Here is a 27,550-nt window from a genome sequence, read left to right as displayed (position 1 = left end):
GTCTACCCAGGCACCCTCAAGGACTTTTTTCATATATTAGTCTTTTGCCTAAAATATATCAAATAGCTGCCATGGCCTATTAACATAAGCATTTTAAGGCTTCTTTCAACTGGGATGATAGCTAGCTCTTTATTTCCCTTATCAAAAATGATAAGCCTGCTTTATATTAAAAAAATAGTAAAAGAAGTAATTAATTAATTTAAACAATAAGTATGACCTTTCTGCGATTGGTCAGATAGGTAGCAGATGCTAAGAACATATAAATGGGTGTTAATCAGAGCACGTGACTCAAGGCACTTGCAATTATACAAGGAAGACCCATGGAAACAATGACATAAATAGATCTTTAAGCCACTTTCTTGGGTAGATGAATATTCCGTTACAAAATCCTGATCCATCCTGTGTTCCCTCCTCCCCAGTTATCATATTACCTCTCTCCTCTCCTTTTAACTTTTTTTTTTTTTTTTTTGAGAGTTGCTATGGCAAACTTTCCATCTTCTACTTTACCTGAAACCACTTTCACGTGATTTCTGCCAACCTCTTCCCCATGAGGTCACTGAAACGTCTCTCACCAAGGTCACCAAAGTCCCCTCTTACTGGATCCCCTAGCAGGATTTGCTAGAATTACTTAGCTCACCACTCTGTTCTTATTGAAACACTTGCCCCTTCCTTTCTGTGACATTGCACTCTCCTCAATTCCTTCCTGTCTTTAGACATTTCACTGAGGCCTTCTTGGCAAACTCTTCCATTGATGTCTATCTCTTCAGGTTGCTGTTTCTTGGGAATCGGTCCCATTTCTCCTTTTATCTGTGTGTTCCATGGGACATTTCAACCATAGCTACTGCTTAAATTATCACTTACACACCAAAGGTTCAAAGTTCCAACACACCTTCATCACATCTCTGTGTCCTGAAATCCACACTCACTAACTGCTATGAAGCATGCCATCTGGACTTAGAAGCACCTGGCACCTCACTTTCCCAAAATGTTCACAGGTGAGCCCATGTTTCAGAACAGCGATTTTCAGACAGCTTGCTTTAGGTTTTGCACATTACATCTATAAAATTTTGTCACACAGCCTTTGAAAATATATTTGAAATTAAACCCATTACACATAAACACATTAAAATATAACATTTTTATGAAAAATAACTATATGTGGAAAGCAAAAAGTTTAGTGAGAAGAGTAGCATTGTTTTGAACTTTTTGCAATTCTCAACAATATACGGTCAAACAAAAGGTAGGTAGACTCTCATATCTGCTTCTATATTCATTCTGGAAAATTCAGCAGCACATTACTGAACGTAAATGAAAGTTTAAAAAGGAAAATGACGTATAAATATTAATATAAAATTGACTTTACCTCACTGACCCCTGAAATAGTTTGAGGGACCTTCAGGGATGGCCAGATGACATTTGAGGACCACTGGTGTGAAGTATTACTAGAAACCAATGAGGAAATGGCTGGGTTGACCTACATGAAGAATCTCAGCTAGATAATTGTAACAGAGGATCAAAATAAATACATAGTACTGGTAGGAATAGAGTTGAAAGGGTGAGCCTGGGTCCCAATTGAGTAAGGAAGGATAAAATTCAGAGAGAAACTGTCAGTCTGGCTAAACCAGACTGGGAATAAAGTGTATATTTGAGAGAGTCCCAAGGGCCCAGTTGAGACAGAAGGCTCATGACCTGATGATGTCCATAAAGGTATTGCTGAGATGGAGGGAAAATTACATAGCCGGGATAGTTACCGAGACGTAAGAGCCTGCACAAATTTGAGTTAATGGGACAAGACATAGTGCGGACAATAGAAAGAAGAGTCAAGAGAAGGAATGAGGAGAAAGTACAAGAATGATGGGAGCTGAGAAGCTTCTTTTCAGCAAAGTGGGTAGGCATCCCATTATTCAACTTTGACTACATTCAGCAGGGACCCAGCCTCTCAAATATGATGTATCACATTAAATAATGAAGAAGATAGAAGCATCTCAAGACTTGGGTACCACAATGCAAAAAGCTTTCAACCAGTAAGATGGTGTGCTTTTCTTTAGTAATTGAATGGATATAGAAATACTGGATGACTCCTGGGGTGCCTGGGTGACTCAGTAGGTTAAAGCCTCTGCCTTCGGCTCGGGTCATGATCCCAGGGTCCTGGGATTGAGACCCGCATTGGGCTCTCTGCTCCGTGGGGAGTCTGCTTCCCTTCCTTGCTCTCTGCCTGCCTGTCTGCCTACTTCTGATCTCTGTCTGTCAAATAAATAAACAAAAATCTTTTTTTTTTTGACAAGACTCCAACGTTTAATATTGTTGAGCACCTTCGTCAGGCGAAGGCTACTTTCTTTAAAAAAAGTATAAGTAGTGAAAAACAAGCATTTAGAAAAGAAGTGGCAGGCCCTTGGGCAGGCGGGTGGGACTTCTTTGGTAGGTGGTAGGCAGGCGGGGGTCATCAGAGCCCTCCCAGGTCATCTGTGAGGAAGGCCAGCAGGAAGCGGCTGACATGCCTGTTGATGATGACTGGGGAGAAGCCCAGGACACGCCGGGCCCCCGGCAGCACCTTAGGGTCTGGAAGGCAGCAGTAGACGAGGAGCGCCAGCCCTGCGGCAAGGCCGAGGCAGGCCAGGAAGGCCACGGGTCCCCTGTCACTGAGCTCGTGGCCCACGGTGCCTGAGTCCAGCTCTGTGCAATCTGAGTTCTGTAGGGCAAGCTGGCTGGGCAGACGGCTGTGCAGGAGCTGGGCGTGGATGTACAGGATGTACAAAAAAAAAAAAAAAAAAGAAAGAAAAAAGAAAAAGAAATACTGGACGACTCCAGTTCAGGATTTTCTGTGGTCTTTTTTTCCCTGATGCTTCCAACTAGACGACTCTAAATGAAAGGTTTTCAGTGGTTCCAATGGGACTAAATCACTCCAAGAGCAGAGCCACCATGAATGGCAAATCAGATCATGCATTACACAGAGAGCTAGGCCATCTGGCCTAGGGCAGCTGAAGTCCTGTCCTTGCTCTGTTTGCCATGTTGTATACCTGAGTGGTTGCTGTTGCTCAGGGTGTGGCTTTTCTAACTCCATCCCAGAAAGGAGGTATTTTTCTAATTTGCAACCACATGCCACAGGAGCAAGCTGTGGCCCTACATGAGAGAAATGCTTTCAAAATTGAACAACATGATGTTATTTCAGCAGGCAATGCCAAACAAAGTTGCCATGGCAGGAAAATCTATTTCTTGTGTTAAAAAACACTCTAGGAGCTGGTGGTGAAAGCAAAGCCTTAGCTAGAATCTGTACCTGTTATCTTTGTAATTTGTCATTTCTATCTGGATACACACAGCTAAGAGACCACCTAATTAGAAATTTAGCAGGACTGGCACCTTGGGGAGAGTTTGAGGAGATGGTTGGGTGTGAAGACAACCAGGAAATCTTGATGACCAGCCTATTCCATCACTGTCTAATGTTTCTATTTGCAGATCCCTAGAGCTCATCTAGGATAAGTGAAGGCCAAGTTTCAGAAACAAGAGAGTGTAGAATCCATGCACTGGAAATAATTTACAGAAAGCCGTATCTGTGGCCGCTAAGGGATGCAGTTGAATGAAGCATACTTACCATCATTTGCGGAATCGGATTTCTTTCCCAGAATAATCATGCAAATCAGTAAGAATTTTTAATCATTTTCCATGTGTAGGGGACATTCTTTTAAGTCTGTACATATGTACATATGTATTTACATGCAGAGCTCTCCCAGCTTCCCTTCTGGGGAAGTAGAGTGGGGATTACTCCTTTCCTAAACTGGATAATTTGGAGGAATCATGGGGCCCTGTCTACTCCTTACCACCACAAAGGTGGGTCCATTATCCATGTTAGCAAATCAGACTCTGTTCTCAGACTTCAGTTATCACACAGAAACACCCAGAAGCAGAAGGAAATTGGAGGGCTTTGCCTGCAATAAAGCCCAATGATAAATTCCTGAGTCCTTACTATTGGAATACCTGAAACTATTCTGAATCTAGTCTGCTCCAAGATTTAGTTTTTCAGCTTGTCCTTTGATTTTGTAAGCTATATAGTTTTCTTCTATCACATTCTTTCTCTCCCTTTAGGGTAAGCATAATTGATTTCTGTTGATGGCAACCAAAAAAAAAAAAAAAGTAACAAAATAAGAAATAAAAATTGAATTCTAGCAATAGACTCTCAGGAAAATGTAATTTATTTGGATTTGTTTTTTCAGTGAGATGGAGTAAATATAGCAAGACTTTTAGATGAGGAGATAGCTTATTATGAGCAGTCATGCCAATGGGATGAAACAATTGATTAGGACTGTTCACCTGGGCCAATCTGCCCACTGAGAGTGACACTCAGGGATCACGTGCTCATCCACAAGGCTAATTTAAATGGAATAAGGAATGCCAGATAGTGGGTTGGAATATTTGATCCTGATTATCAAAGCTAGAGAAAACAAACTCATAATGTACAATTCTCAGTAAAAACAGAGCATGAAACTACTAGTTTTCCTGTGACAGTCCTAGAAAAATACCTTATTGACTCCAGGAGTTGGTTAAAGATCACTGAAAATCAACCTGAAAGACTGATTTTTTTGAGTTCTTGAATTACAGCAGCCTTTGGATGAATAACTTTGGCCAAGTTTTTCAAGTGAAACTTAGAGATTTGATTAAATAAGAGTGAATTTTTGTTAACTGAAGCAATGAAATTAGAGATGATCTTGAAGATCTTGAAAGCCCAGGACCAATGAATCCATATAAAATGATTTTCATTGTTTGTTTCTTGGCTGAACAAAATGTACCTCCTTGAAGAAGAGCTAAAGCTTCTACTAGCACTTAATTCTAAGTAAGCAGGATTTTAAAAATCTCAACCTTGCTTAGGTGATAAAATGAAAAATCAGACTAAAAATTATTATAGGAATTCATAAATGTAAAGTACTTGGGGAAATTAATATTTTGCCTAACCAAGAATAAGGAATATAAATTTTTGGATTAGGCTAAAGTTTTTATATAAGTGAGCTTACTAGAGTTTCTGTATCAAACATGGTAGCTCCATGAAGATGTAAACATTTTCCAGGTTCATTAAGACAACTTATACTGAGCATAGACCATAAGTAGCAAAGATCAGAAACATCCTGACATAATTTAGAAGATAGAGTTGAAAGAGTTTGGGAGATGGAAATGCTAGACTGAATATCCCATGCTTTAAAAACAAAAACAACAAAACCTCAAAAAACAAAAAAAAATTCTTACCTCATTCTAGGATTTTCATACTTATGATAAATAGATTGATGAGAGAAGAACTAGAATATTTAGAAATGACTTGATGGGTGTTCATTCTAGGCCAGGAATTTAAGTGGAAAAGGCAGCAATCAAATTGGACAAAATTGGGGGTGCCTGGGTAGCTCAGTCTGACTTTGGTTCAGGTCATGATACCAGGGTCCTGGGATTGAGCCCTGAGTCAGGCTCCCTGCTCAGCGGAAAGCCTGCTTCTCCCTTTCCCACACCCTCTGCTTGTGTTCTCCCTCTCACTGTCAGATAAATAAACTCTTTTTTTTAAAAAAATGGACAAAATTGGACTCCATGATTGTTCCCCAAATGGGAGGAATCTGGAGGACAGAGCCTACATAGTGGCAAATGGAGAAGAGTGGAAAGAGGTGGTATCTCAAGGAATGATTTGACACTCAGAATTTTCTAGAATGGTTACAACAGTAGAGATCCACCAAAATAAAATATTCAGAAAGTCAGTTAGGTCTTATGTAAATTGTGAAAACCCCAAATTCTAAATCTGGTAAACAGAGACCTGATTTGAGTCACAACATTAGAAAGTCCCAACCACTAACTAGGTCTCATACCTGAGTGAGATCAAGACTCAGAGCACTTTGGGTAAAGAAGAGGTCATGTAGTGTTAGAAATTTGTTGAATTAACACTTAAGTAGAGCACAGGATACCAGGTGATGAGTTGTTGTGGTTCAACAATAGACCACAAAAGACACTGAAATATAAAAATTTACTTCTCATAGATACTGGAGGAAGTACCCAGCACACCTCAGGGGCCAAATGGGAGATCAAGGCAGAGTGCAGACAGACCTGGGGCATATGCCTTTATTAGGGTCTGTGGGTAGAGTGCTTTGGGGTTCCCAGGCTAAGACCAGATTGGTCAACTCAAACTGAAAGAGGAGGACTTTGGTAACCTCTGTGGTGGGGTTTTATCTAAGGGGCACCCAGTGGAAAGGTCCTGCCTCCCAGGACCAGCTTTTCATCCCAGGGACTTTTGGAAAAATCAGATCATGAGCTTATACTTGCTGGTGACACTGGGCTGTTATCTAGAGTATGTGCTTGGATGGAGGTGGGGTGGATTGTGTCAGTTTAAGTCACTGCAGGCTGCTTGGCCAAAAAAAGAGGATGCCAAGGCAGGAATACATGGAGGAGATTAGCTAAACTCTGGACAGAAAGACACGTGCTAACACACGGGGATGTACCTTACTTTCTGGAGGTCTAGGATGCCAGTTTGGCCTCATAGTTCCAATGGGCATTACCTGGGATAAAAGTATGTCTATGCTAAGCTTGTTTTATGGTAGACTGAAGGGAATCTTCGGTATCATTTGTGATTACTTCCCAAAGCCCTCACTGGATATGTGGAATACGTATCTTGAGCAACTGGAAGACTCCTTTACCCATCGAATAAGTCCTTTGGTCTCTTCTTCCTCCCAAACAAGCAACTTCAAAGCAAAATCACTTCAATCCGGGAAAAGCAAGATTGGTATCTACAGTCTGATCACATCCTCATTAAATTCCACAGATGGGGAGTTAGAAACACTGAAAAGTCTTGGGGAATGGCAAAGGGTTATTATAAACCTAATCAGGTGATGACGTGAATTGCTGTTTGTGTTTCAGATGCGGTTTTCTTACTGAGGCAATTTAATGCAACTCCTGGCACATGATAGGGAACTATGTCCGCTGAATATATTTGCCTGTTTTTATAAATAGCATAACAATTTTGCTTTAACCTAGCAGTACACCCTCTCCATCCAGACTCAGATTCATTTATCCTTATAACAAATGCTACTATCTACTCTGGACTGAAATTTGTCATAGCAGTCTACCACAGCCCTTTACAGTGTGGTTTTCACACTGATAACATCATGCCTGAATGTCTTGAAGAATACGAAATAACAGGGACCCTAGAGGTCTTGGTGTTATTTCTGATGGTGAAACCCTTGGCCAGATACTCCTATTTAAATCCAAAACCACTTACACATTCATAAAATTAAGGACTTTTTTTCTTGTCTCTCTCTCTTTCCCCGTTTCGCCTCAGGAAAAAAAAAAAAAAAAAAAAAAAAAAACCAAAAAACAAAATAATAGCAAATAACAAATGTTAAACAAATAAAATGTAGCATTTCAGAAAAATTTCCTATGTTGGAGCAAACAGAATGTGTGACATTTTCTGAGCTCCTCTCAGAAATATGTCTCAGGGCACCTGGGTGGCTCAGTTATTAGGCGGCTGCTTTCAGCTCAGGTCATGATCCTGGGGACCTGGGATTGAGCCCCACATAGGGCTCCCTGCTTGGCAGAAAGCCTGCTTCTCCCTCTCCTGCTCTCCCTGCTTTAGTTCCCTCTCTCACTGTCAAATAAATAGACAAAAATCTTAAAAAATATGAAATATAGGTCTAAAATAATGCCAGTTTATATTAATGACACTAATAGAGGACTGGATGGATCCGCACAATGAGACTTTCTTACGTGTAATGGTGAAGATTTGGCAAAACTAACCTAGGAAACACCTGGGCCTGGTACCACACGTATTTCCATAAGGAGTTGTCCATTTGGCCTAGGTTTTCAAATGTTTTTGCATAATAGTCTACAAAATAGTATCTGAGAATTGTTTAAAAATTTTTTCCATTTCAAACATTATTTCCTATCTTATCACTCTTTATTTTTTATATCTGTGTTTTTTCTTTGTTTTTTTCTTTGATCAAGCTAGCTATTTTGTTTGCTATTTAGAGCTATTTTGCTAATCTTTTCCAAAACACAGTACTTTGTTATATTAATTAAGTTTTCTGGTTTTTCTATCCTCTAACTCATTAATTTCTGTCCCCTAGCTGGTGTTTTTCTTTTAGTTCTCTCATTTGCTATGTACCAATAATATCACATTAAAAAAGAAAATTTAGCAATATGAAGAGCTCAGAAATACTGTCCTCCTGGACAGAGATGGTAAAGATAATTAGAACAAAATGTTTTCTTATTAAAGTCTTTTGTATTGTGCCCAATAAAGTATTATTTGATTCATTAAACATTTATATTACCAATCTATTTTGGAAGCCTTAGCCTGGACATTACATCTATTAACTAATAAGAGAAATAAGTGGGAAAAGGATGTATTTTCGCCTGAAAGGCATGTTTACCTCCATAATGTAAACAAGCTTTACTTATCAATGACAAAAGAAGATTGATGGAAAATATTTCCCCACTGTTTTATATTTTATTCTTGTCAAAATATTTAACTCATGAAACTTACTAAAAAAGCAGATTTTAGGGTATTCTATGGATCACGCTTGTTAAAAAAGAGTGTGAAATTACATGAAATATACTGAAATGATGGGGAAAAAATATGTTTACTCTCTGGCTGATAATCTAAAAATAGAAAGTGAAAACATTACTCCTTTTTTTTGCTGTTGTCGTTTTCTGAATGCTAAATGAATCCTCTCTTTCCTTCATCTCTCTGAACCTTCATAACACTTAGCACATTGGATTCAGGGACTGTTAGTCACTACATGTATGGACATGCCTATGTGGGTGTTTTTGCTTTTGTTTCTCAATCTAGGCTGTAAATACTAAAAGGACAAAGGCCAGCATTCTCTTTGGGCTCAGCTGAACTCCAAGCAAAGCACCACGCATATGTGTGGCTAATGAACACGGAATATATTTCATTTATCTGAAAGAAAATCTTGTAGTTACTCACTTTGCCACATTCACCCTGTGTTCCTAAATTTAAATTGTAAAGCCCACCATCAAACTCCATATAAAGTAAATTTGGGGTCAATTACATCCATTGCTAAGGTCACAAATAGTGAGAGAGACTGCTGTGCACTGCTTTTCCATGGTAATATAGGGATGGGCAGATACTAGAAGGTGACATCCTACTCAAGCAGAGACCAAGAACAGAGATGTGTTGGCTAGGCAACAAGGCAATACTAAAGACTGAAAATAAAATACCTAATCTATTTCTTTCATTTTTTAAGCACTGAGTTTCTTATGGTTAACTGTGTACTTATGATAGAAATGTCAATCTAGGTAAACTGAGATAATTCTAGGCTTTATGCACCTGAGTATTCCAAAATGGACTGAGAGTCTACATTTTCAATTTCAATTTTTACTCCATTTCAATTTACTCACTTTAAGAACTTTTTCTATTCCCAACAGTATTTTTTTGTTTTTTCATATTCTTCTCTTCTTCCCAGTAATGGTCAATTCCTGTATCTCAAAGAATTTATAACAAGGTAGTGTTAACTTAACCCCTCAGGAGACTATCCTCATAAGATAATTTCACATTGAAAAAAATAGAGAACTCAACATTAAATTATTTTTAACACATTCTTTAGGAGACATTGTATTGCAAAGAAAAGCAACCTACCCTTCAGAAAGGTTATTAAATGGAGATTAAAGGTTTTGGAAATATTTAGACAACTGTTTTGAAAAGTCAACAATTTCTACCAATACATATCCAACAATAAGAGGGAGAAAGAAGAAATATTGTAATAATAACAGCATTTAGGGGCATCTGGGTGGCTCAATGGGTTAAAGCCTCTGCCTTCAGCTCAGGTCATGATCCCAGGGTCCTGGGATTGAGCCCCACACTGGGCTCTCTGCTCAGCAGGGAGCCTGCTTCCTCCTCTCTCTCTCTCTGCCTACTTGTAATCTCTGTCAAATAAACAAATAAAAAAATTTTTAAAAAAGAGAATTTAAATGCATTCAGGAATGACTGATATAAAAGGTAATATAAGAAATCAGAAATCTCCCTGGATTGCTCTGTCAATTAAACATCCAACTCTTTATTTTGCCTCTGGTCATGATCTCAGGGTGGTGAGATCAAGCCCTGCATCAGGCTCTGCAGTGAGCCTGCTTGAGATTCTCTCTCTCTCTCTCTGCCCCCCCCCCCCCCCCCCGCTTATGGATACATGCATTCTCTCTCTCTCTAAAAAAAAAAAGAAAAAGAAAAAAAAATCTAGAAATTTCTAGAATCTTAGTTTTTAATTAAAAAGCACTAATTTGTTTTCTGTCTATAAGATGTTTTGCCACATGTGCTTTCCATTATTTCTCAACTTCAGATGGTGAGACGCTCAAAATCTAAGCCTGCGTTCCAATCTAGACAACACTGATGGGATTTTTATGTCTATGAAAATACTTCTTATTTGGTGCTAGGGAGGGATGGTTGGCTTCAGTGTTCAGGTGGGCTAATGGTGAGAGATAGCTTGCTGTATGGCATACAGCACATCATGCTGAAAAAAAACAAAATTGATGGGGTGCCTGGGTGGCTCAGTGGGTTAAATCCTCTGCCTTCTGCTCAGGTAATGGTCCTGGGGTCCTGGGATCAAGCCCCACATTGGGCTCTGTGCTCAGCAGGGAGCCTGCTTCCTCTTCTCTCTCTCTGCCTGCCTCTCTGCCTACTTGTGATCTGTTTGTCATATAAATAAATTAAAAAAAATTAATGCCTTGCTTCCAGATGACATGGTTAAATTGAATAATTTCTTAATATCTTAATTTGAGAGTTATCAGATTTTTTTGGTTAGTATTCGCTAAAGGGTTTATTAAAAATGCAGATTTCAAGAACCCATTCCCAAAGTCCATGATTCTAGGGTCCAGAAAGCTGTCAAAAAGAGAGAAAGAGAGAGAGAGAGAGAGGGCTTTCCAGTTGGTTCTAACCTAAGCAGGCTATGTAGCATATTTTAACAACATTGGCTTAAACTACATTCTAGATACTATGCAAAATCTTATAAACTTAGATAATCAAATACTCTACTATGATATTTCATATAAAATGTCATATCACATAATTTCTTTATTACTCCTACTGCCATGGATGACAACCTGGAGAAGCATTATAGACACTGAGGTAATGGAATTTGAAAGAGGTTCTCTGATCTTATCAACAGGGTTTTTAAGGGCAGGTTTAGGTCACTTGATGTGACTGTTTTGTTTTGTTGATGTTGCTAGTTCACTGGAATGTCTGTCTGGTGACTTCTTTTCCTCACTGTGGTTTTCCTACACTAAGCACAGACTAAGAGATCAAGCCCTAGAAAAGTTTGTCACCTTTAAATGTCTTCCTATTTGCTGAGGCCACCCCTTATTGCTTCATGCTGTAAGCAGCCTGATGTAATAGTGGACAAAACGGCTGAGGATTTATGAGAAAATCCAAAATTTTGTAATCTAAATTATTTTTTCAGTTTCCTATATTTTCACATGTTCAACGTCAAAGTTTTGGTTGAAGTTTTAAACAAATACAGGCAACAATGTTGTTCTCAAGTCCTCAAAATCAACAATAATTTTACTCCATCTCTGAGTCCTACATTTGTCCCATAGTATGGCTCATAAGACCACTAGCTCTCTGGTTCCTTCAGTCAGTTTTGTTAAAGATTGATTATAGCAATTGGCAGTACTGCCTTAGACTTAAGCAAGCAAGACCCTTGCTCTGGCTGCTCTACAGAGGGTTCCATACTTTAGAGTTTCTGACTCAAAATGTATAACTCCCTTTCTGGAACTTGAAACCAGACTATACCAACAATGTCATCTAGGCTGAAGCCTTATGCCCAGCTAGGGACCTATTGGATCCAAGTCTCTATTTTTCTCCTTTGAAGAGCTCTCTGACCCTATAGTCCTCCCAATTATGTGAGGTTGATCAGACGTGCCATGAAGTCTGAGGACTTTGCCGGCTGGATCGTTTCAGGTGCCAGTGGCCAGGTCCCAGTATCTAGTGGGCAGCCTGGTGAGTATATTATTCCTGCTGCCAATATGGTAATTACGTGGTGAAATTGTGCAATTTTATGCCTCTAGAATGGAGATGACATGCTGATTGTGAGTGATACTCAGTCACATTGCATATGGGATAAGTGAATGGGTTTGGGACACTGAAGGTCCATTTCCAAATCATGGACCATGTGTGTGAGCTAGGACTCGCCCATCTGCATTTTAACCATGATAGCTTCTCTAGTCTACAACAGGGATATTATGGTCCTTCTTTATCCTGTGTAGAGAGGGTTCCACAGATACCACAAAGCTGGTCACACCAACTTTGCTTGGAAGCTCACCACCCTGAATTGGTAGTACTCCTAGAGGGGCCACACTGCTCTCTTCTGAGGGCTTGAGGACTTTCAAGACTGTTGCTAAAATACCCTTATCTCTTCAGATAAAAGCCCTCTCATCTCAGATCTAAGCACACTAAGCATTCTTAAACCACGTTGGAGAAAGGACCAATATTCTTCTCTTCACCCTACCCATGAATACCTCCCTTATCCTTCTCATTGTCAGCAACATGTGGAAGGAAGGAGTGTGGCCAACACTGACAAAGATCCATTCCAGGAATGCCATGATTGTGTGTAGCCTAGAGAATAATCGTTGGAAGATACACTGTTCAACATTTTATGCTATAAAATTTGAAATGATGAATTTAACATGACTGGGAAATAAATTATTGGTCTCATTTTCCTGCATACTCTGGGTAAATGTGCATTTGTAGTCATTATCAGTGCATCTCAGTAACAACCTTTGAGAGGATCATTGGAAGCCAGTGTTCACGGGCCACATGAAGGATGACGTCCTGACATGAGCCATGATAGAACCAGCAGTAAATAAACAGTATTATGAAATTACAGAGGAAGGAAGTCTATTTTGTTTCAGTAAGAAATACAAACACAAATTCTGAAGAGCACAGCATTATCTATAATAACAGTGTTGCTACCTTTTTTCTCACAGTGGGAGATAAGAAATTAGGATGGTATGTGTGACCGTTAAGCGTCCAAGAAGGGGTTCTTTGACCCAAACAGAAAGAAATCATATCTGAACATCATAAAGAATCTTCATGTGCACTGACTGGACAATAAAAAACTATGTGAGGACCTTTTTTTCTTCTCATTAGATATTCATCAATAAGTCAACAAACCTTAACCTATCTCAATAAATGTTATAATAATTGCTTTAAGTCGAATTGTTTATAGAGACAGAGACCCCATATAAAATATTTGCTCAGGGCTCTCCACAACTGGGGCAGTCTCCACAGTTGGTATCAGTGACCAAGCACTGAGGATCTACAATGTGTTAAACACTTTATGACTGGTACACCTATTAACAGTAATTTCCAATCCTCACAACCTTTCTGTTGGGCAGTTCTTTTTTAATCAACATTTTAATGATTATTTATTAATTTATCCTAGAGAGAGTGTGTGTAAGAGCAGGGGGAGGAGCAGAGGGAGAGGGACAAAAAAGACTCTGTGCTGAACATGGAGCCCAACCTGGGACTTAATCCCAGGACCTTGAGTTCATGATCTGAGCTGAAATCAAGAGTTGGATGTTTGACCAACTGAGCTACCTAGGCACCACTTTTTTTAAATTAACTTTTTAAAAAGAGGTACCATTGAACCTCAAAGAGGCTAAGCCACTTGTTTAAGGCTACAAAGACAATCGAGTCAAGTGTGGATTTATTTCTAGTCTGTCCAAACCCAAAGCCCAAGCTCTCTCTTACTAAATCATGAATATGAACAATGACAATGTAGAACTCTCCAAAGCAGGTGTTTAGGAGGTAATATATATAAATGTGTAAATATATATAAATATAAAAATACACACACACACACACACACACACACACATACATATAGTACGGCTGCTGCTACCAAAAGATGTTTTTTGGGACCACCTCATTTGAAATGGCTTAAGAGTGTCTAAACCATAAAAATGGATAAAATCCATTATCTTTACACAGGCACAGAGACAGTCATCATTGGCCTGGAAACCTTCTTGTTTTCCCTACTTTACTTGCCTGGCCCCATGGAGGAAGAATGGTGGGGGTTACAGGAATACATGAAAGGTTAGATATGTGTGGGTCTAGTATCTCAAGTACATGAAGGAGAATAGCAGATTGAGGTTCAAATTCATGCTCTCTGCTGGCAGTGAGTACAGTCATTGATAACACAGATTTAATTGGCTGAAGGCTATAAAAGAAATTGCTGGATATCATATTGCTGTACACCAAGGTCTACTTATATGGTACATTTAACTTTTCAAGCACTTTATATGAATTATACAATGTCATCCTCTCAGGCTGTGTGAGGACGATGAGAAATGCAGCTTGTCAACTCTGTACTTTGAAAGTGTGTATAGTCTTTAAATACATACAAAATGCTAATGCTGGTAAAGACTGAAGTGACCTAGGACTAAGATTTTATTTCCTGATATCAGCAAAGACGTATATACTTGAATAGAAGTAAACATGAATGATGTAATATTAAAGTTACCTGTTTTTTGCCCTCATGAGTTAGTTGGTCTTAGACAATTATAACTACTAATTTTGACTATAGACTAATGTCCTATCATCAAAAACATTATATAATTTATGTCAAAACGAGACAGTTTTCTGTGCATAGCTGTGTGTGGACAGGAAGCACTGTCATTAGACAAATAATTCAAAGAGATAAAAAGGACATTAAAATTCATTGGTTTTCCAAGAAATATCAGTATTTTCTCTTGTCATGATCTTAGAATAGGACTGGATTAAATGATGGGTCAAGCCGGTAGTTGTCAGAGTGGCTGCCCACAAGAGACACTGAAACGGCATTGAAATTGATTAAAATCTGGCCTAAAAACATAGATCCAGTCCATTAATTCAGGTTGTTATTCATAATTCTTTAGATAACCAGAAAAAGTGCAATTTTCTCTCTCTCCTCTTGGAATATTTAAAAATGTCTTATTTTGAAATGAAATATATTGCAGTATTAAATGTGTAAGCCCAAATTGCCTCTTAAGAAAGATGGGACATAGGTGTGGGGGAATCTTTCATTTTCTGAGCATAGTCAGCATGTGTCCCCCTCATCAAAATGGCCTTAGATACACTGAATTTATATGAAGTAATGGGCTAAATAGTATGTTTTGCAGTAAGAATCTGGGATAGAGCTAAATTGCTATGTATAATAAATGAAGAGAGAGAGTAGTGGTGGTGAGTAGAGGGGGCTGGGGTAACACAGAATGGAGGCAAAAGCTGTAGAGCCAGAAAAGAAAAAAGGGAAAGAGGACCTCTAATGGATGTGAGTCCAAGAATGGAAACTTGGGAGGGGGATATGAAATGCAAAATTTTGAAATGAATGTTATACGCTGAGAAACAGAATCCCTTTCCCTGTGACCTGTCTTAGATTTAATAAAATCACCATTATTTATTAATGCTCCTTTGCAAAGAGAGTTTTATGTGGAAAGAGCCTAAAAGAAAAGTCCAAGCACAAAAAAGTATATAACTTTTTTATCATTAGAGAAATATTTTCATAAAAAAAACAAGTTGACACAATCAGGAGAAAGAGACAAGCCATTGTAGTTAGAGAGTTCTAGTACATTCTTCTCAGAAGCATAGAGGTAAAGAAGACAAACCATCACAAATATCAAAGTTGAATAATATAATTAATAAGCTCAAATTAATAGCTATAAATAAAGCTATATAGGCTGAACAGAGAATACATATATTGAGCAGTCACTAAATATGTGTGAAATAGTTCAATTTCCCTAATATTTGGATAACTTACTCTTTGGTATACCAAAAAATCTGGCACTGCAACTTAATTCAGCATAGGCCACCTTTGGGTCCACATTTTGGATGGCTAACCTTGAAAACTGTTAGAACCATTTCCAGGCCTTCAGTTTTGAATACAGAATCTCTGATGAGTTAACCCTATCACTTTATATTGCTTCTATTTTGATCCTACACTTTGAAAATCCATTCCTATATATATTTCCCAGCTTTCTGGAAAAGTCATTATTTTGTGCATATTAGATCTCCTCATGGGTCATACTTCGTGTTTTGTGCTTTGAGGCCTACTGAGTCTTGAGCTTAGTTATAGGTCTTCAAGTAAAGAGATGGTGAGAGTAGGTCCCAAGGAAGATGAGTAGTGCCTTACAAGATAATTACCTGTGAGGAAGCCAGTCCGTGTTCTTCAGCCAAGGGAACACTAATCTCATTAGGCAGAGATTAAAAGTCTCCTCTAGGCAAAGAAGGCCTGGCAGAATTTTGAGGTTCCAAGTACCAAGCTTCCCTGGAACTTGCCTGTATGACCCCTTTCCAATTATTCACGTGCTACTTGAACTCTATCAATGATCTAATGTGAACAATAGAGATTCGATAGAATTGGGAATTTGATTGGTATTATAACTCAGCCATCCCAGGATCAGACATTGGGTTTGATTTTGAGAAATATTTTCCCTATGACTACAAGAGATAAGAGTTTCCTTTGGACAATTATTGAAGCTTTCCTTCTCTTGGGCAGACCTTAAGCTTGGAATTGAAAGTCCTGAGCTCATTACTTTCTTTCCCTCAATTCTGCAGCACAATAGCCAACCAACTCCATTATACTTCTTTTTATAAAGATTATTATTATTGTTATTGTTATTTTTGAGAGAGAGAGAGAGCGTGAGCGGAGGAGAGGGACAGAGGGAGAGGGAAAGAGAGAGAATCCCAAGTCACTCTTGGTACCAAATTCTATAGCAATCAGCCTTTAATGAGTGCAGCAGAACCAGGAGGTTATGTAGATATACATATAATGTAGATGAAAATATAGCTCTAGAAACAGATGCAGATACATGGAGATAGAGGTACAGAGATACAGATATGGATACGCTAAAGGATTTGCTACAAGGATTTGACCTTAAACAATTACAGGAGCCTGTGAGTCAGTGTCTGTAAGGCTACTGTCTTTGCATTTAATGCTGGAACCACAGTCTGCAGAGCAGGCGGTCAGAAGGAAAGATGATGTAATGTAGGGAAGAGCAAAGACAAGCTGTGACCCCGAACAAGAGCTAGTACCCAAAAGGCTAGATTGAAATGCACATCAGTCCTTGAGACCTGTGACCTTGATGGCATGGAGGGTGTGCAAGAGAAGCTACTGCTCTTATCTGTCATCATAGAATTGGACACACACCTGGTTCGAGAGTTCGGGTAGCTGAAAGAGGATCAGGGGAAGGTGGAGTTCAACGCAGCCCTTTTACTCTCCTTGTTCTGTCTGTTCCTGAGCACGGAATATGGAAGTCTTCAACTATAATTGTAGTTACGCCTATTTCTCCTGGAAATTCTATCATTTTTGCTACTTGTACTTTGCAGATTTATTATTTGGTGCATACTTGATTCAGATTGTTTGTTTGTTTGTTTGTTTGAGAATTGACTACTTTATCATTATATAATGTCTCTCTTTATCCCCAGTGATATTCCTTTTTCTGACATCTATTTTGCCTTATAGTATATACCCATTCTAGGTATCGTTGTGCTTAGTGTGTTTGCATGGCATAGCTCTTTCCATTCTTTTACTTTTAACCTATTTATATAGTTTATATTTAAAATGTGTTTCATCAAATATCATCTAGTTTAGCCTTATGTAGCTGGGCTATAAGGAACACTTCTGCAAGGTTTATGCAAAATTTCCTTTTGTTGGCTTTTTACAACCAAATTCTCATTAGTTGAAGTGACAGTGTATTAAATTTATGTTTTTAGAAGGCCCATTTAAAATATAAACATATAAATATTTATATATAACATGTAAATATATATTATATATATATGTACACACACACACACACATATGAGAGAAAGTGTGTACACAGGGGGCAGAGGGAGAAAGAGGATCTTGAGCACACTGCCTGCTTAGTGTGGAGCCCAATGTGGGGCTTCATCCCACGACTCTGAGATCATAACCTGAGCCAAAACCAAGAATCAGACTCTTAACCAACTGAGCCACCCAGGCACCCCTATATTGTAAATTTATTTCTTAAGATGAAGGGCACATTAACAAATTTGTTATCAGTCATCACCACATGAGTAGAAGGAAAGTTCCAGAGGAACTGGAACCCACTGTAGGTAAACTCTGAAATCTACACAGGATTTGAGATGGAAATGGAATATGGAGGATAGCAGGATTATCCTGTATGTAAGTGACCACGCATAATAGAAAATAGATAAATAAGGAGGGGGCGTGCCATAGACAAGAGGAAAGAAAGGACATAGATGCTAAAAAGCATCAAGGGCAATGAAATGAATTTCATGGTGGGTTTTAGAGTAAATTAAAAGCAAACGAAAAACCTTCCCTTATTTATCAGTTTTTCTTAGGGCCAGAATTAGATACTATCCTCTGCTAATCTCATTTATAGCTGGTCCAGTTAGGATGTAGAAATCCTCGGAGAGGTCATCAGAAATAGGAAAGCAGAGGCTTAAAATGCCGTGAGTTAACTCGGTTCTCCAAAACAGTTCTTTTGTAACTTGACATTTTGACCTGTTAAATTCTATATCATCTCCAAATTGATCGCTATCAAGAGAGCTAGCTCACTGCTTATACCAACTATGTGGTTCCACTATATTTATAGTTCAGTTTTTTTGTTCTATGGAAACTGGTTTTTTTTTTTTTCTGATGGAAATTACTTTCATAATTCTCTTTTGCTTGGAGCACAAAATGACTTTTTCCATCATAGTGAGCTAGATACCCACAGCCTGGCTCATGTCGGAATACTTATGCTACGTTTATTTGGGGGCATAATTCTTGATAGTCTATCTGGCTTTAAATTGTTTCCCCCTAGTTCAAGGCTCTCCCAGCAAATACAAAATGACCCCGGCTTGCCACAGCACAGGAACATGAAGGCATGTCATTTTGGATTCCAGGTAAGGCCAGGAACATATATCCTTATCTGACGGTCACTGCATATGTTCACAAGTGAAAATGCTGGGTAATAAAATCCAGTGTTATGCCACCATAGCCTTCTGTGCTTTCACATTTGCCATCATTGTGCAGCTGAGAAGGCAGTGGGGGTGAGCAATGGAAAATGACAGAATAAAGCTGTTTCTCTTTGGCAGAACACTTCACTGCTCACAAACAACTCTTGCTGAATGTTCACTTATTGGATCATTCCATGCTGTGAAGAAGGCATGGAATGATTCATTATTACTTAATGGATGAAGAAGTTCCACCTGAGTGGGAGACTTTCCCAAGGTCACTCACACCGGTAGGGACGGACTGATAGAGGTTGAATCCTAGCCTCCTGACCCCCAACCCACTGTCTTGGCTCATTGATTTTTGGGGGGAAAGAGATAAATTTGACAAAATTGTCTAGTTATTTGCAAGCTCTCAAGCTTGAGAGCTCAAGAAATTGACAGAGATCGCCCTGTAAATAAATCAAAGCCAGAATTTCAGTTTTGCTTTAGTTATTAATTATTTGTGGCATAGATCCATTTTCAGTTGTTGTCTTAAGCCAAGTCAATGTTAAAAGAAAATCAGCATTCACCTGTTCAGCATTGTCAACAGCTGCCAAAGTCCAAGGTATGGGGCACGAAGAGTTTGGTCTGACTCACTTTTATGGACACGAAAACTCCTTCCATTTATCTACGCCTACTAAAATTTTACCAGTTCTTTCAGACCTATTTCAAAGATTCATGGTTTCTATGAAACCTCTGACCCCCCTCCACCAGGTATGATCCCTTCTTTTGAACTGCCATTGGAGTTTCCTTGTGTTTATTTGTGGTTTTAGAATACTCTCTACGTGCTGTTAAAGTAAGCACAGAGGGCGCTCTCGTGCCATGGTATCCTACATAAGCGGACCAAAACTAAGCCTGGAAATGCCTCAAGGTTACAAAAGCAAAATGTTAGGGGTAACCAATCTGGAGCGGTTAACTAGGCTTTACGCTACAATCAATCATTTCCTTTATTTCTGTGCTTTCTCTACGTGAATCTTTCCCCTGGTTCATGTCCACAGAATGCCCCTAACCACTTACGGTTTGGCACTACCTAATTCAAATTGGTATTTGCTCAAATAAACTCAAAATGTTTAATATACCTCAATTTATCTTTAACAGTTCTGGCATCAGAAGAGGAAACCAAAGGAGACCACAGACGGCCCAGGAGCAAGGGGCAACCAGATACAGGTACCTGTGTTGCCCTCTTACTGCCTCTGGAGGTCCTGCGGAAGCCCCTCTCAGATCCTAGCTCCCAGTATTTGCATTATGAGTTTTCAGACTTTGAGCGTTTCTTTTTCTGGACTGGGTCTGAAAGCAACCAGATTTGAACTGGGTTCAGAGCTGGACTGGGTCTGCCTTAACCTAGTTTGGGTCCAGTGTGAAGCCTCTGGTAAATAAATTGTGTTTGAATGCTGAACAGGTAAATTAATCTTACCAAAGGTAATCTGAATTTATGGTGCCACAGTGGGGAAATTTTAACCTACATAAACATATCCACTTATGAGATGCTCTATAGAAAAAGGGGTATTGGCCAAGTGCTCTCTATAAGGGTAGAAGAGAAATCATCTTTCTTCCTCTATAGTTTCTGGTGACCAAGATGAGATTCACAGGGACATCCCACTCACTCCACAGCATGCAGATGGGATCTGGTAAAAACTGACAGAACTCAGCAAAAAGTAAGAATTTTTATTGAGACTTTATACCAGCTCTCCCAGATTTTATCTCTGTGGTGTGTGGTTGAGAAAGGAAGATAAAATTTCATTTTGTTCCTTCCTTTCCAAATTTAAATTGTAAGGAAAAACATTTGCAAGAATTAGATTTTTGGACCATGACTCATAAATTTGCTTTTGGGTACCAATTGGTTATTGATCCTTTCTCAAAAAGTTATTGCCTTTTTATTTGTCTTGTGTGCAGAGAACTTAGCTTGGCTATCTCCTGCCTGGGATGTGTACGTTCTTTTGTGTGCAGACAGCTCAAACCTTCATGTTGGGGGTTCCAAAGTATGGCTGGACAGAAACGTTAGATGCACCCCACTTGCCACTAGGGCCCTACTAACTATTATTCACTCTCAGGGGAATTGCCCAAGCTTCAGTTTCTTTTGGTTATTTTTTAGAAAGGCTCTGGATCTTGTGAGGGTAGTATCTTTTGCACCCTCTGTGGGGATACTTGTTATACCCATGGGATTTTCTAATATGGCCAGGAATTATTATTGTTTGTCCAGGCTGAAACCTGACAAGATATTAAAAATGATTTTTTCAAAGATTTTATTTATTTATTTATTTATTAGAGAGCAGGGCAGAGGGAGGAGAGAATCTCAAGCAGACTCTGCACTGAGTGTGGAATCAAACATGGGGCTTGATCTCAAGACCCTGAGATCATGACTGGAGCCAAAATCAAGAGTACTGGACACTTAACTGACTGAGCCACCCAGGTGCCTGCAAAAGGATTTTTTTTTTAAAGGAGCACTATGGTCAGAAGTTGGTCATATTGGGAACTACTGTTCAGAACCTGATGGAAACTTTCTTTCAGGACTTGTCCCCTAAGTTAAAATGAAACTATATATCTAGAGGGAAAGAAAAATATCCTGAAGCTATTTAAGGAAGGATTTATTGAAACATTCTAAAGACACATAGATCTCAATCTAGGATGCAAGAATCTTTGATTTCCATCTTAGTTGAGGATCTAATTTATCTAATTTCACTAGAAGTGAACCTTTCTAAGAACTCTAATCAATATGCATAATTCAAACCACTAGGAGTAATGAGGCAAAAAGAAACAACTGCACATGAAAATAGTTTCAGAAAAAGTTGAAAGTGTATTTGGAAAAGGAAAATTATGGGGGACATGCTTTGTTGCTGTTAAAGAGAAAAAAGAGTGTAGTTTTGACCTAAAGTAAAATGACTGCTCATTTCAGAATGCACAAGAGGAAAAACAAGAGAGGATGAGAGTTGTAGAAATGGAATCCTGGGGAAGGAATTTTATGTGTAGTCAAGCTGGTTAAGATAGGAATGAATGTTGTTTAAATTTTAAAAGAATGAGTCTTAATATCAAAACTACACTGGTACAAAATTAGAATTTTTTTTTTCTCTGTAAAAGGACAAAATGTCCTTGGACTGTTGTCTGCTCTTGATAAGAGACTGTGGAAGTTATTTTGTTTTTGTTTGTTGGTTTGTTTTAATCATTTAAGTAATCTCCCTAGAAAACCAAGATCTTGTGTCTTAGAACTACTTCTTGTATTTCATGCTGTCATCATCAGGCTTTTCATTACTTAAGGAAATCTACACTTCTCAATATTAAAAGGGCAAATTTTTTTCCAAACTATGAAACCTTCTGTATTTGCCTTTAAAATCTTCTACTGTCACTTTGGTTAAATTGATAATTATTATTTCATAATGATGTGTAATCCTGTTTAGTCAGATGTTTGAAACTTCTGATGTTTTAACAACTTCTCCAAATCAAATTCTAAATGGAGTCTATTTGACTTCAAAATAATTTGGAGATTTCCTAGAGGGTCCCTGGAAAAAAAAAAAACCAAAAACCAAACCAAACCAAACCAAAACAAAACAAAATAAAAACCTCAAAGAATTTGTCTCCATCTTATAAAGGAGAGATATTAAACTCTTGTGGTTAATTTGATATATTAAATTCCATGGAAAGCGTTACCAAGCAAGAAGGGATAACACCTTCTTAGGGCATGTGTGTATGGTTATATGTCACTAATATAGGTATTCCAAAAATTGAAGTCTCTAAAAATTTGTCAGTAATCTCATTGTTCAATTATTATTCTGTTATTATATAAAATGGAAATAACTGCTTTTCTTATCAAATAAACTCTCATTAGATCTTTAACCATGGCCTTTTTTTGAAGAGTCTTTTTGTCGTTTGTAATTACTGTTTTACTCTGAAGCATCTGCAAAAGTGCTTTATCTTCAGGAGATTCATGGAAAAGACTGACAACCACTCTAGAATACGAGTTTCTGATAGCTTTAAGATCATGAAACTGAACTGGGTAAGAATTTCCAGAATTAATGGAAAAACTGGATTCAAGCAAAACAAGAATAACAAGGTATTGAATGACAATGATGATTATAATTATTTTTACAACTTTTTCTTTGAAGCATTCCTGGTTCCTTATTGTTTTGTTTTTCTAGATTTTTTTTTTTTAAAGATCTATTTATTTATTTATTTATTTATTTGACAGAGAGAGATCACAAGTAGCAGAGAGGCAGGCAGAGAGAGAGGAAGGGAAGCAGGCTCCCTGCTGAGCAGAGAGCCCGACGTGGGACTCGATCCCAGGACCCCGAGATCATGACCCGAGCCGAAGGTAGCGGCTTAACCCACTGAGCCACCCAGGCGCCCCTGTTTTTCTAGATTTAAAGCAAGTTTTTTTCTCTCTTTTTTTCCTTCAGATACCATGACTTAAAGTAATTTTGTAAAGATACCTTTGTAAACAGAATGGAAACATTTACTTTTTCTCCCTATGTAATAATCCCTCCAGAATTCAGAAACTTGTGAACTTGTGGGTATTCTTATTTTCTCAAGATAGTTCTTTACATAAGTTCAGTAGGAATCTATTCTCCTTATAAAAGGACACAGCTAGAAACACTGGTCTATTATCAAGGCTTTAACTAGACTGTCATATTTGAGAACAAGCATAAAATCAGTATCACCAGACAGATGTAAGGAACTAATGTTGACTTTATGGAGACAATAAAAAAGGCCCTTGGACAAACTGGCCTGATACCATGCTGACAGGATTCCTTGATGCTTTACCAAGTAAGTAAGGAGGCAGTCCCAGGAACCTCAGGGTATTTTAGGGACCTCAAAAAGAGAAGACTTAACCCCAAATCTATAGGTATGGTGAGGATGGATGGTGAGTCTTTGACTTGGTCTCTTAGACTTGAGAAGCTTTACAAGACCGAACTAAGATTCTTTACTAATATTTCTTGCAAAGCCAATTTGAAAAGAGCCCATATGGTCAATCACTATTCAAGCTGTACTTATTTATGTAACTAATCAGGCCAACTTTAATGGGATTAGACTTATTTTGCAAACAAATTGATCTTAGTCTCAATATCTTTGAAAGAAATGAGGGTTATTATAGAATAAAATACTATGTTTCAGTAGAAAATTATAACACATCTTTGTGGATATCAGATTCCAGTCTTCTTCATTGTTTTTGAGGCTTTGTTATATAGTTCTAAACTGAGTTGGATCCTGAATTCTTCTAATTTCCTCACATATCTGGAAACAACTCTCTAAATTAGTGTTTTCCATTTTCTCCCACTCTCCTGATTTGGAATCACTAAGAACAAAGAATGCCTTTGAACTTATTTGGCAGCGGTCATACCAGGCTTTCCTCACTTACCCAGAGAACAGCCAAATTCAAGAGACGTCTCTCAGTTAAAAAGGACTCCACCAGACTCTTGGAAATACATGCCACCTAGAAATCTAAAATTAAAATTGTTCAGAGAAAGAGTGACATCATCAAGATGGCAAGATAGATTCTTCCTGACATCAGGCCCCCTCACAGGAAGAAAAACTAACAACTGCTCAAGAACAAGATACCACGGAGAGAATCCTAGAACTTGGAGGTGAGGCTGAAGCACCATTCCTGCACCATGGAGACCAAGAAAGACTACATGAGAAAGGTAAAAGATGCATCAGTGTGCTGACTGCCTCGCCCCTCCGCCAGGCCAGCACAGCACCACCTGGACAGGTTTCGGTAGCACTTCCACTCTATCCAGTGGAAAAAGGGAACCTGGGCAGACAAGAAACTGCCTCCCTCCCAGCATTGTGGGTCACTTTGCAGGAAGACTTATTTGGATCTCACAGTACAGGGGCTGCTGGGAGATCTGTGGGATTGAGCTACTGGGAATCTGACGTACTGAGACATGCTTGCAACACCAGCACAAGGATCTTGGCAAACTGAGTTCATACCTGCAGTGCCCAAGTAGAAATCCCAGCCTGCAGTTTTGCTTATCTGCAGAATCAAGTCAGGGGTGCATTCTGACCAGGAAAATCAGTGGGGGCATAGATCTCATTTGGATCCTCAAATGAGTTTTGCCAGCCCTAGAGCCTGGTCTGCCTATGCCCAGGCAAAGAGCTAAATCAAAAAGCCACCCACTTTGAGAGTATCTCCCATGTCTATCAGACCAGAAGGGCTGGAAAGAACTGGATGCAGTGAAACTTAGTGGTACTTGAGCAGAGAAGCAAGAGGGCAGAGCCGACGTCCCTAGAGCAAACCTGGTACCAGGCACCAAGTGGTCACAGGCTATACACAGGCAGGGGTTTCATTCACAGGCAATACTGAGAGCAGGTCTCAACCCCTCTCAACTACAAAGACTGTTTGGGAACTGAGAGTAACCTAGAGTGGCTCCTTCCCCTCCCTCCCAGGCAAGGGAGCTGAGACATAGCCCCAGTTGCTGTGTAGAGAGTCTCCAGGCTCCATCTGACCATAAAGGCTGGGTACAACTCCTGGAAAAACAACTCCAGGGACACTGAAGCACAGACGCAGGTGCACAGAGCTGACAGTTTGCAAAGCAAAGCCAGTGGCCTGTTTGGTCAGAGAATTTGGGGTGTAGGTGGGTGGATTGGCTCAAGTTAAGAGAGAAAAAAGCTTTACCAGCATTAAAGCTGCTTCTCCTTCTGTATCTGGGTCGGGAATCTTCTTCCTCATTTTTGAATACAGCCTTCAGCCTGCTTGACTGGAGAATGAAACCAAAACACACCGGAAGCCACACAGCCCATTCAGCAGCCCTACATACAGCGGCACTTAAACAGAGCACAGCCCATTGCTTCAATCATCAACACATACAAATTAATCAATATGATGCATCACATTAATAGAACGAAAGAAATTGTATTATTATCTCAACAGACATAGAAAAAGCATTCGACAAATTTCAACCTTGATTCATTATAATAACAAATTATGCATAAAAGGAATGTATTTCAACATAATGAAGGCCATATATAACAAGCCCACAACCAAAATTATACTCAAGAGTGAAAGGTTCAAAAAACAAGACAAGGGTGCCCGCTCTCAATACTCCCACTCAGCATCGTACTAGAAATCCTATCTAGAGCAGTCAGGCAAGAAAAAGAAACTCAAAAAATCAGAATTGGAAAGGCAGAAGTAAAATTGTTGATATGTGCAAATGACATGATTCTATATAGAGCAGATCCTAAAGATTTAACCAAGAGACTGTTGGGTCTCTCTTGAGCAAGATGGTAAAGGAGATCTAAATATCATCAGGTCCCAGGAGTTCAGCTTGATAGTTATCAAACCATTCTGAACAGCTACAAACTCAACAGGAGATAGAAGAGAAGAAGAGCAGCAATTCCAGGAACAGAAAAGCGACAACTTTCTGGAAGGTAGGATGTGCAGAGAAGTAAATCCAAGGCAACATTCAGAAAGAGAGACCTGCGGAGAGGGGCAGGCTCCCAGCAAATGAGAGAGCAGTGGAGACAAAATGGGAACTTTTAGAAGTCTGCTCCACTGAGGGGCGTCACTAGAGTCTAAGCGGGGTTGCAGCTCTCTCAGGGACAGCATGGTCATAGGACCCATGAGTTCACAGAAAGACTGGGGTGTCTGAGTGTGGGAGAGCTCCCAGGTATCAGAGTGGGGAAGTCGGCTGCAGAGACGGAGCCGAGGAGTGGGCTCTCAGCTCAGGGTTGCTCTTCAAGAAGGGACCCAACAAACAGCAGGTCCAGTGAGACCCACCTTCGTCCTCCAGAAAAGCACAGGATCCCGCTGCAGGAATCAGTTGGGTTTGGAGACTACAAACGGGGCCATGCGCCTGTGATAGAAATGCTCGGTCACAGGCTGGGTGAGCAAGGAGTGTGGCAGGCGAGCAGGGAGATGGGAGTGATTGAGTGCTTTTCCCTGAGGGCGCAATGAGGAGCAGGGCCCTGAGCTCTTGGCTCCTACTGACTGGAGACTGGAAGGCCACCATCTTCATTGCCGTTCTCCAAAGCTCTACAGAAATTGTTCAGGGAACAAAAGCTCCCAAGACCCAAACCATGCAGATTACTTAGCCTGGCTCCTGGCAAAGGTGGGGCAATTCTGCCTCAGGCAAAGACATTTGAGAATCACAGCAACAGGCCCCTCCCACAGGAGATCAGCAAGAACATCCAGCTAAGACCAAGTTCATCAATCAATAAGAACTGTAGAACTTGGGGTGCCTAAGTGGCTCAGTGGGTTAAGTCTCTGCCTTCAGCTCTGGTCATAATATCAGGGTCCTGGGATTGAGCCCAATGTCAGGCTCTCTGCTCAGTGGGAAGCCTGCTTCCCCCATCTCTCTGCCTGCCTCTCTGCCTACTTGTGATCTCTCTCTCTGTCAAATTAATTAATTAATTAATTAATTTAAAAAAAAAAAAAGAACTGCAGAACTCAAGAATTAGGGGAAAGCAACACACACAATTCATGGGTTATTTCCCATGATTCTTTAGTCTTTCAAAATTAAATTGTTTTATTTCTTTCTTATCCTATTTTTAAAATTTTTCCTCTTTCTTATTTTAACGTTTTTGATTATTTAAACCTTTTTAAATCTTTTTTAGTTTTCATTGTTACAGTCATATTTTATCCCTTCATTATATTTAGGCTTA

The 27,550-nt window shown here is 39.3% G+C and overlaps 1 protein-coding gene across 1 annotated transcript; it reads right to left on the bottom strand.

Moving 5' to 3' along the window:
* Positions 1 to 2,353: 2,353 nt before the first annotated feature.
* Positions 2,354 to 2,752, bottom strand: LOC131831138 (caspase recruitment domain-containing protein 19-like; the record flags this gene model as incomplete). Its single annotated transcript, XM_059173350.1, has 1 exon — positions 2,354 to 2,752. A coding segment is annotated over one exon (309 nt), but the record flags the coding sequence as incomplete, so codon positions are not given.
* Between the last annotated feature and the right edge of the window lie 24,798 nt (positions 2,753 to 27,550).

This window comes from Mustela lutreola, chromosome 5 (genome assembly GCF_030435805.1).
Source record: "Mustela lutreola isolate mMusLut2 chromosome 5, mMusLut2.pri, whole genome shotgun sequence".
Lineage (NCBI taxonomy): Eukaryota > Metazoa > Chordata > Mammalia > Carnivora > Mustelidae > Mustela > Mustela lutreola.
The sequence above is the reverse complement of the archived record's forward strand: the minus strand, read 5'-3'. Positions and strand labels throughout refer to the sequence as shown.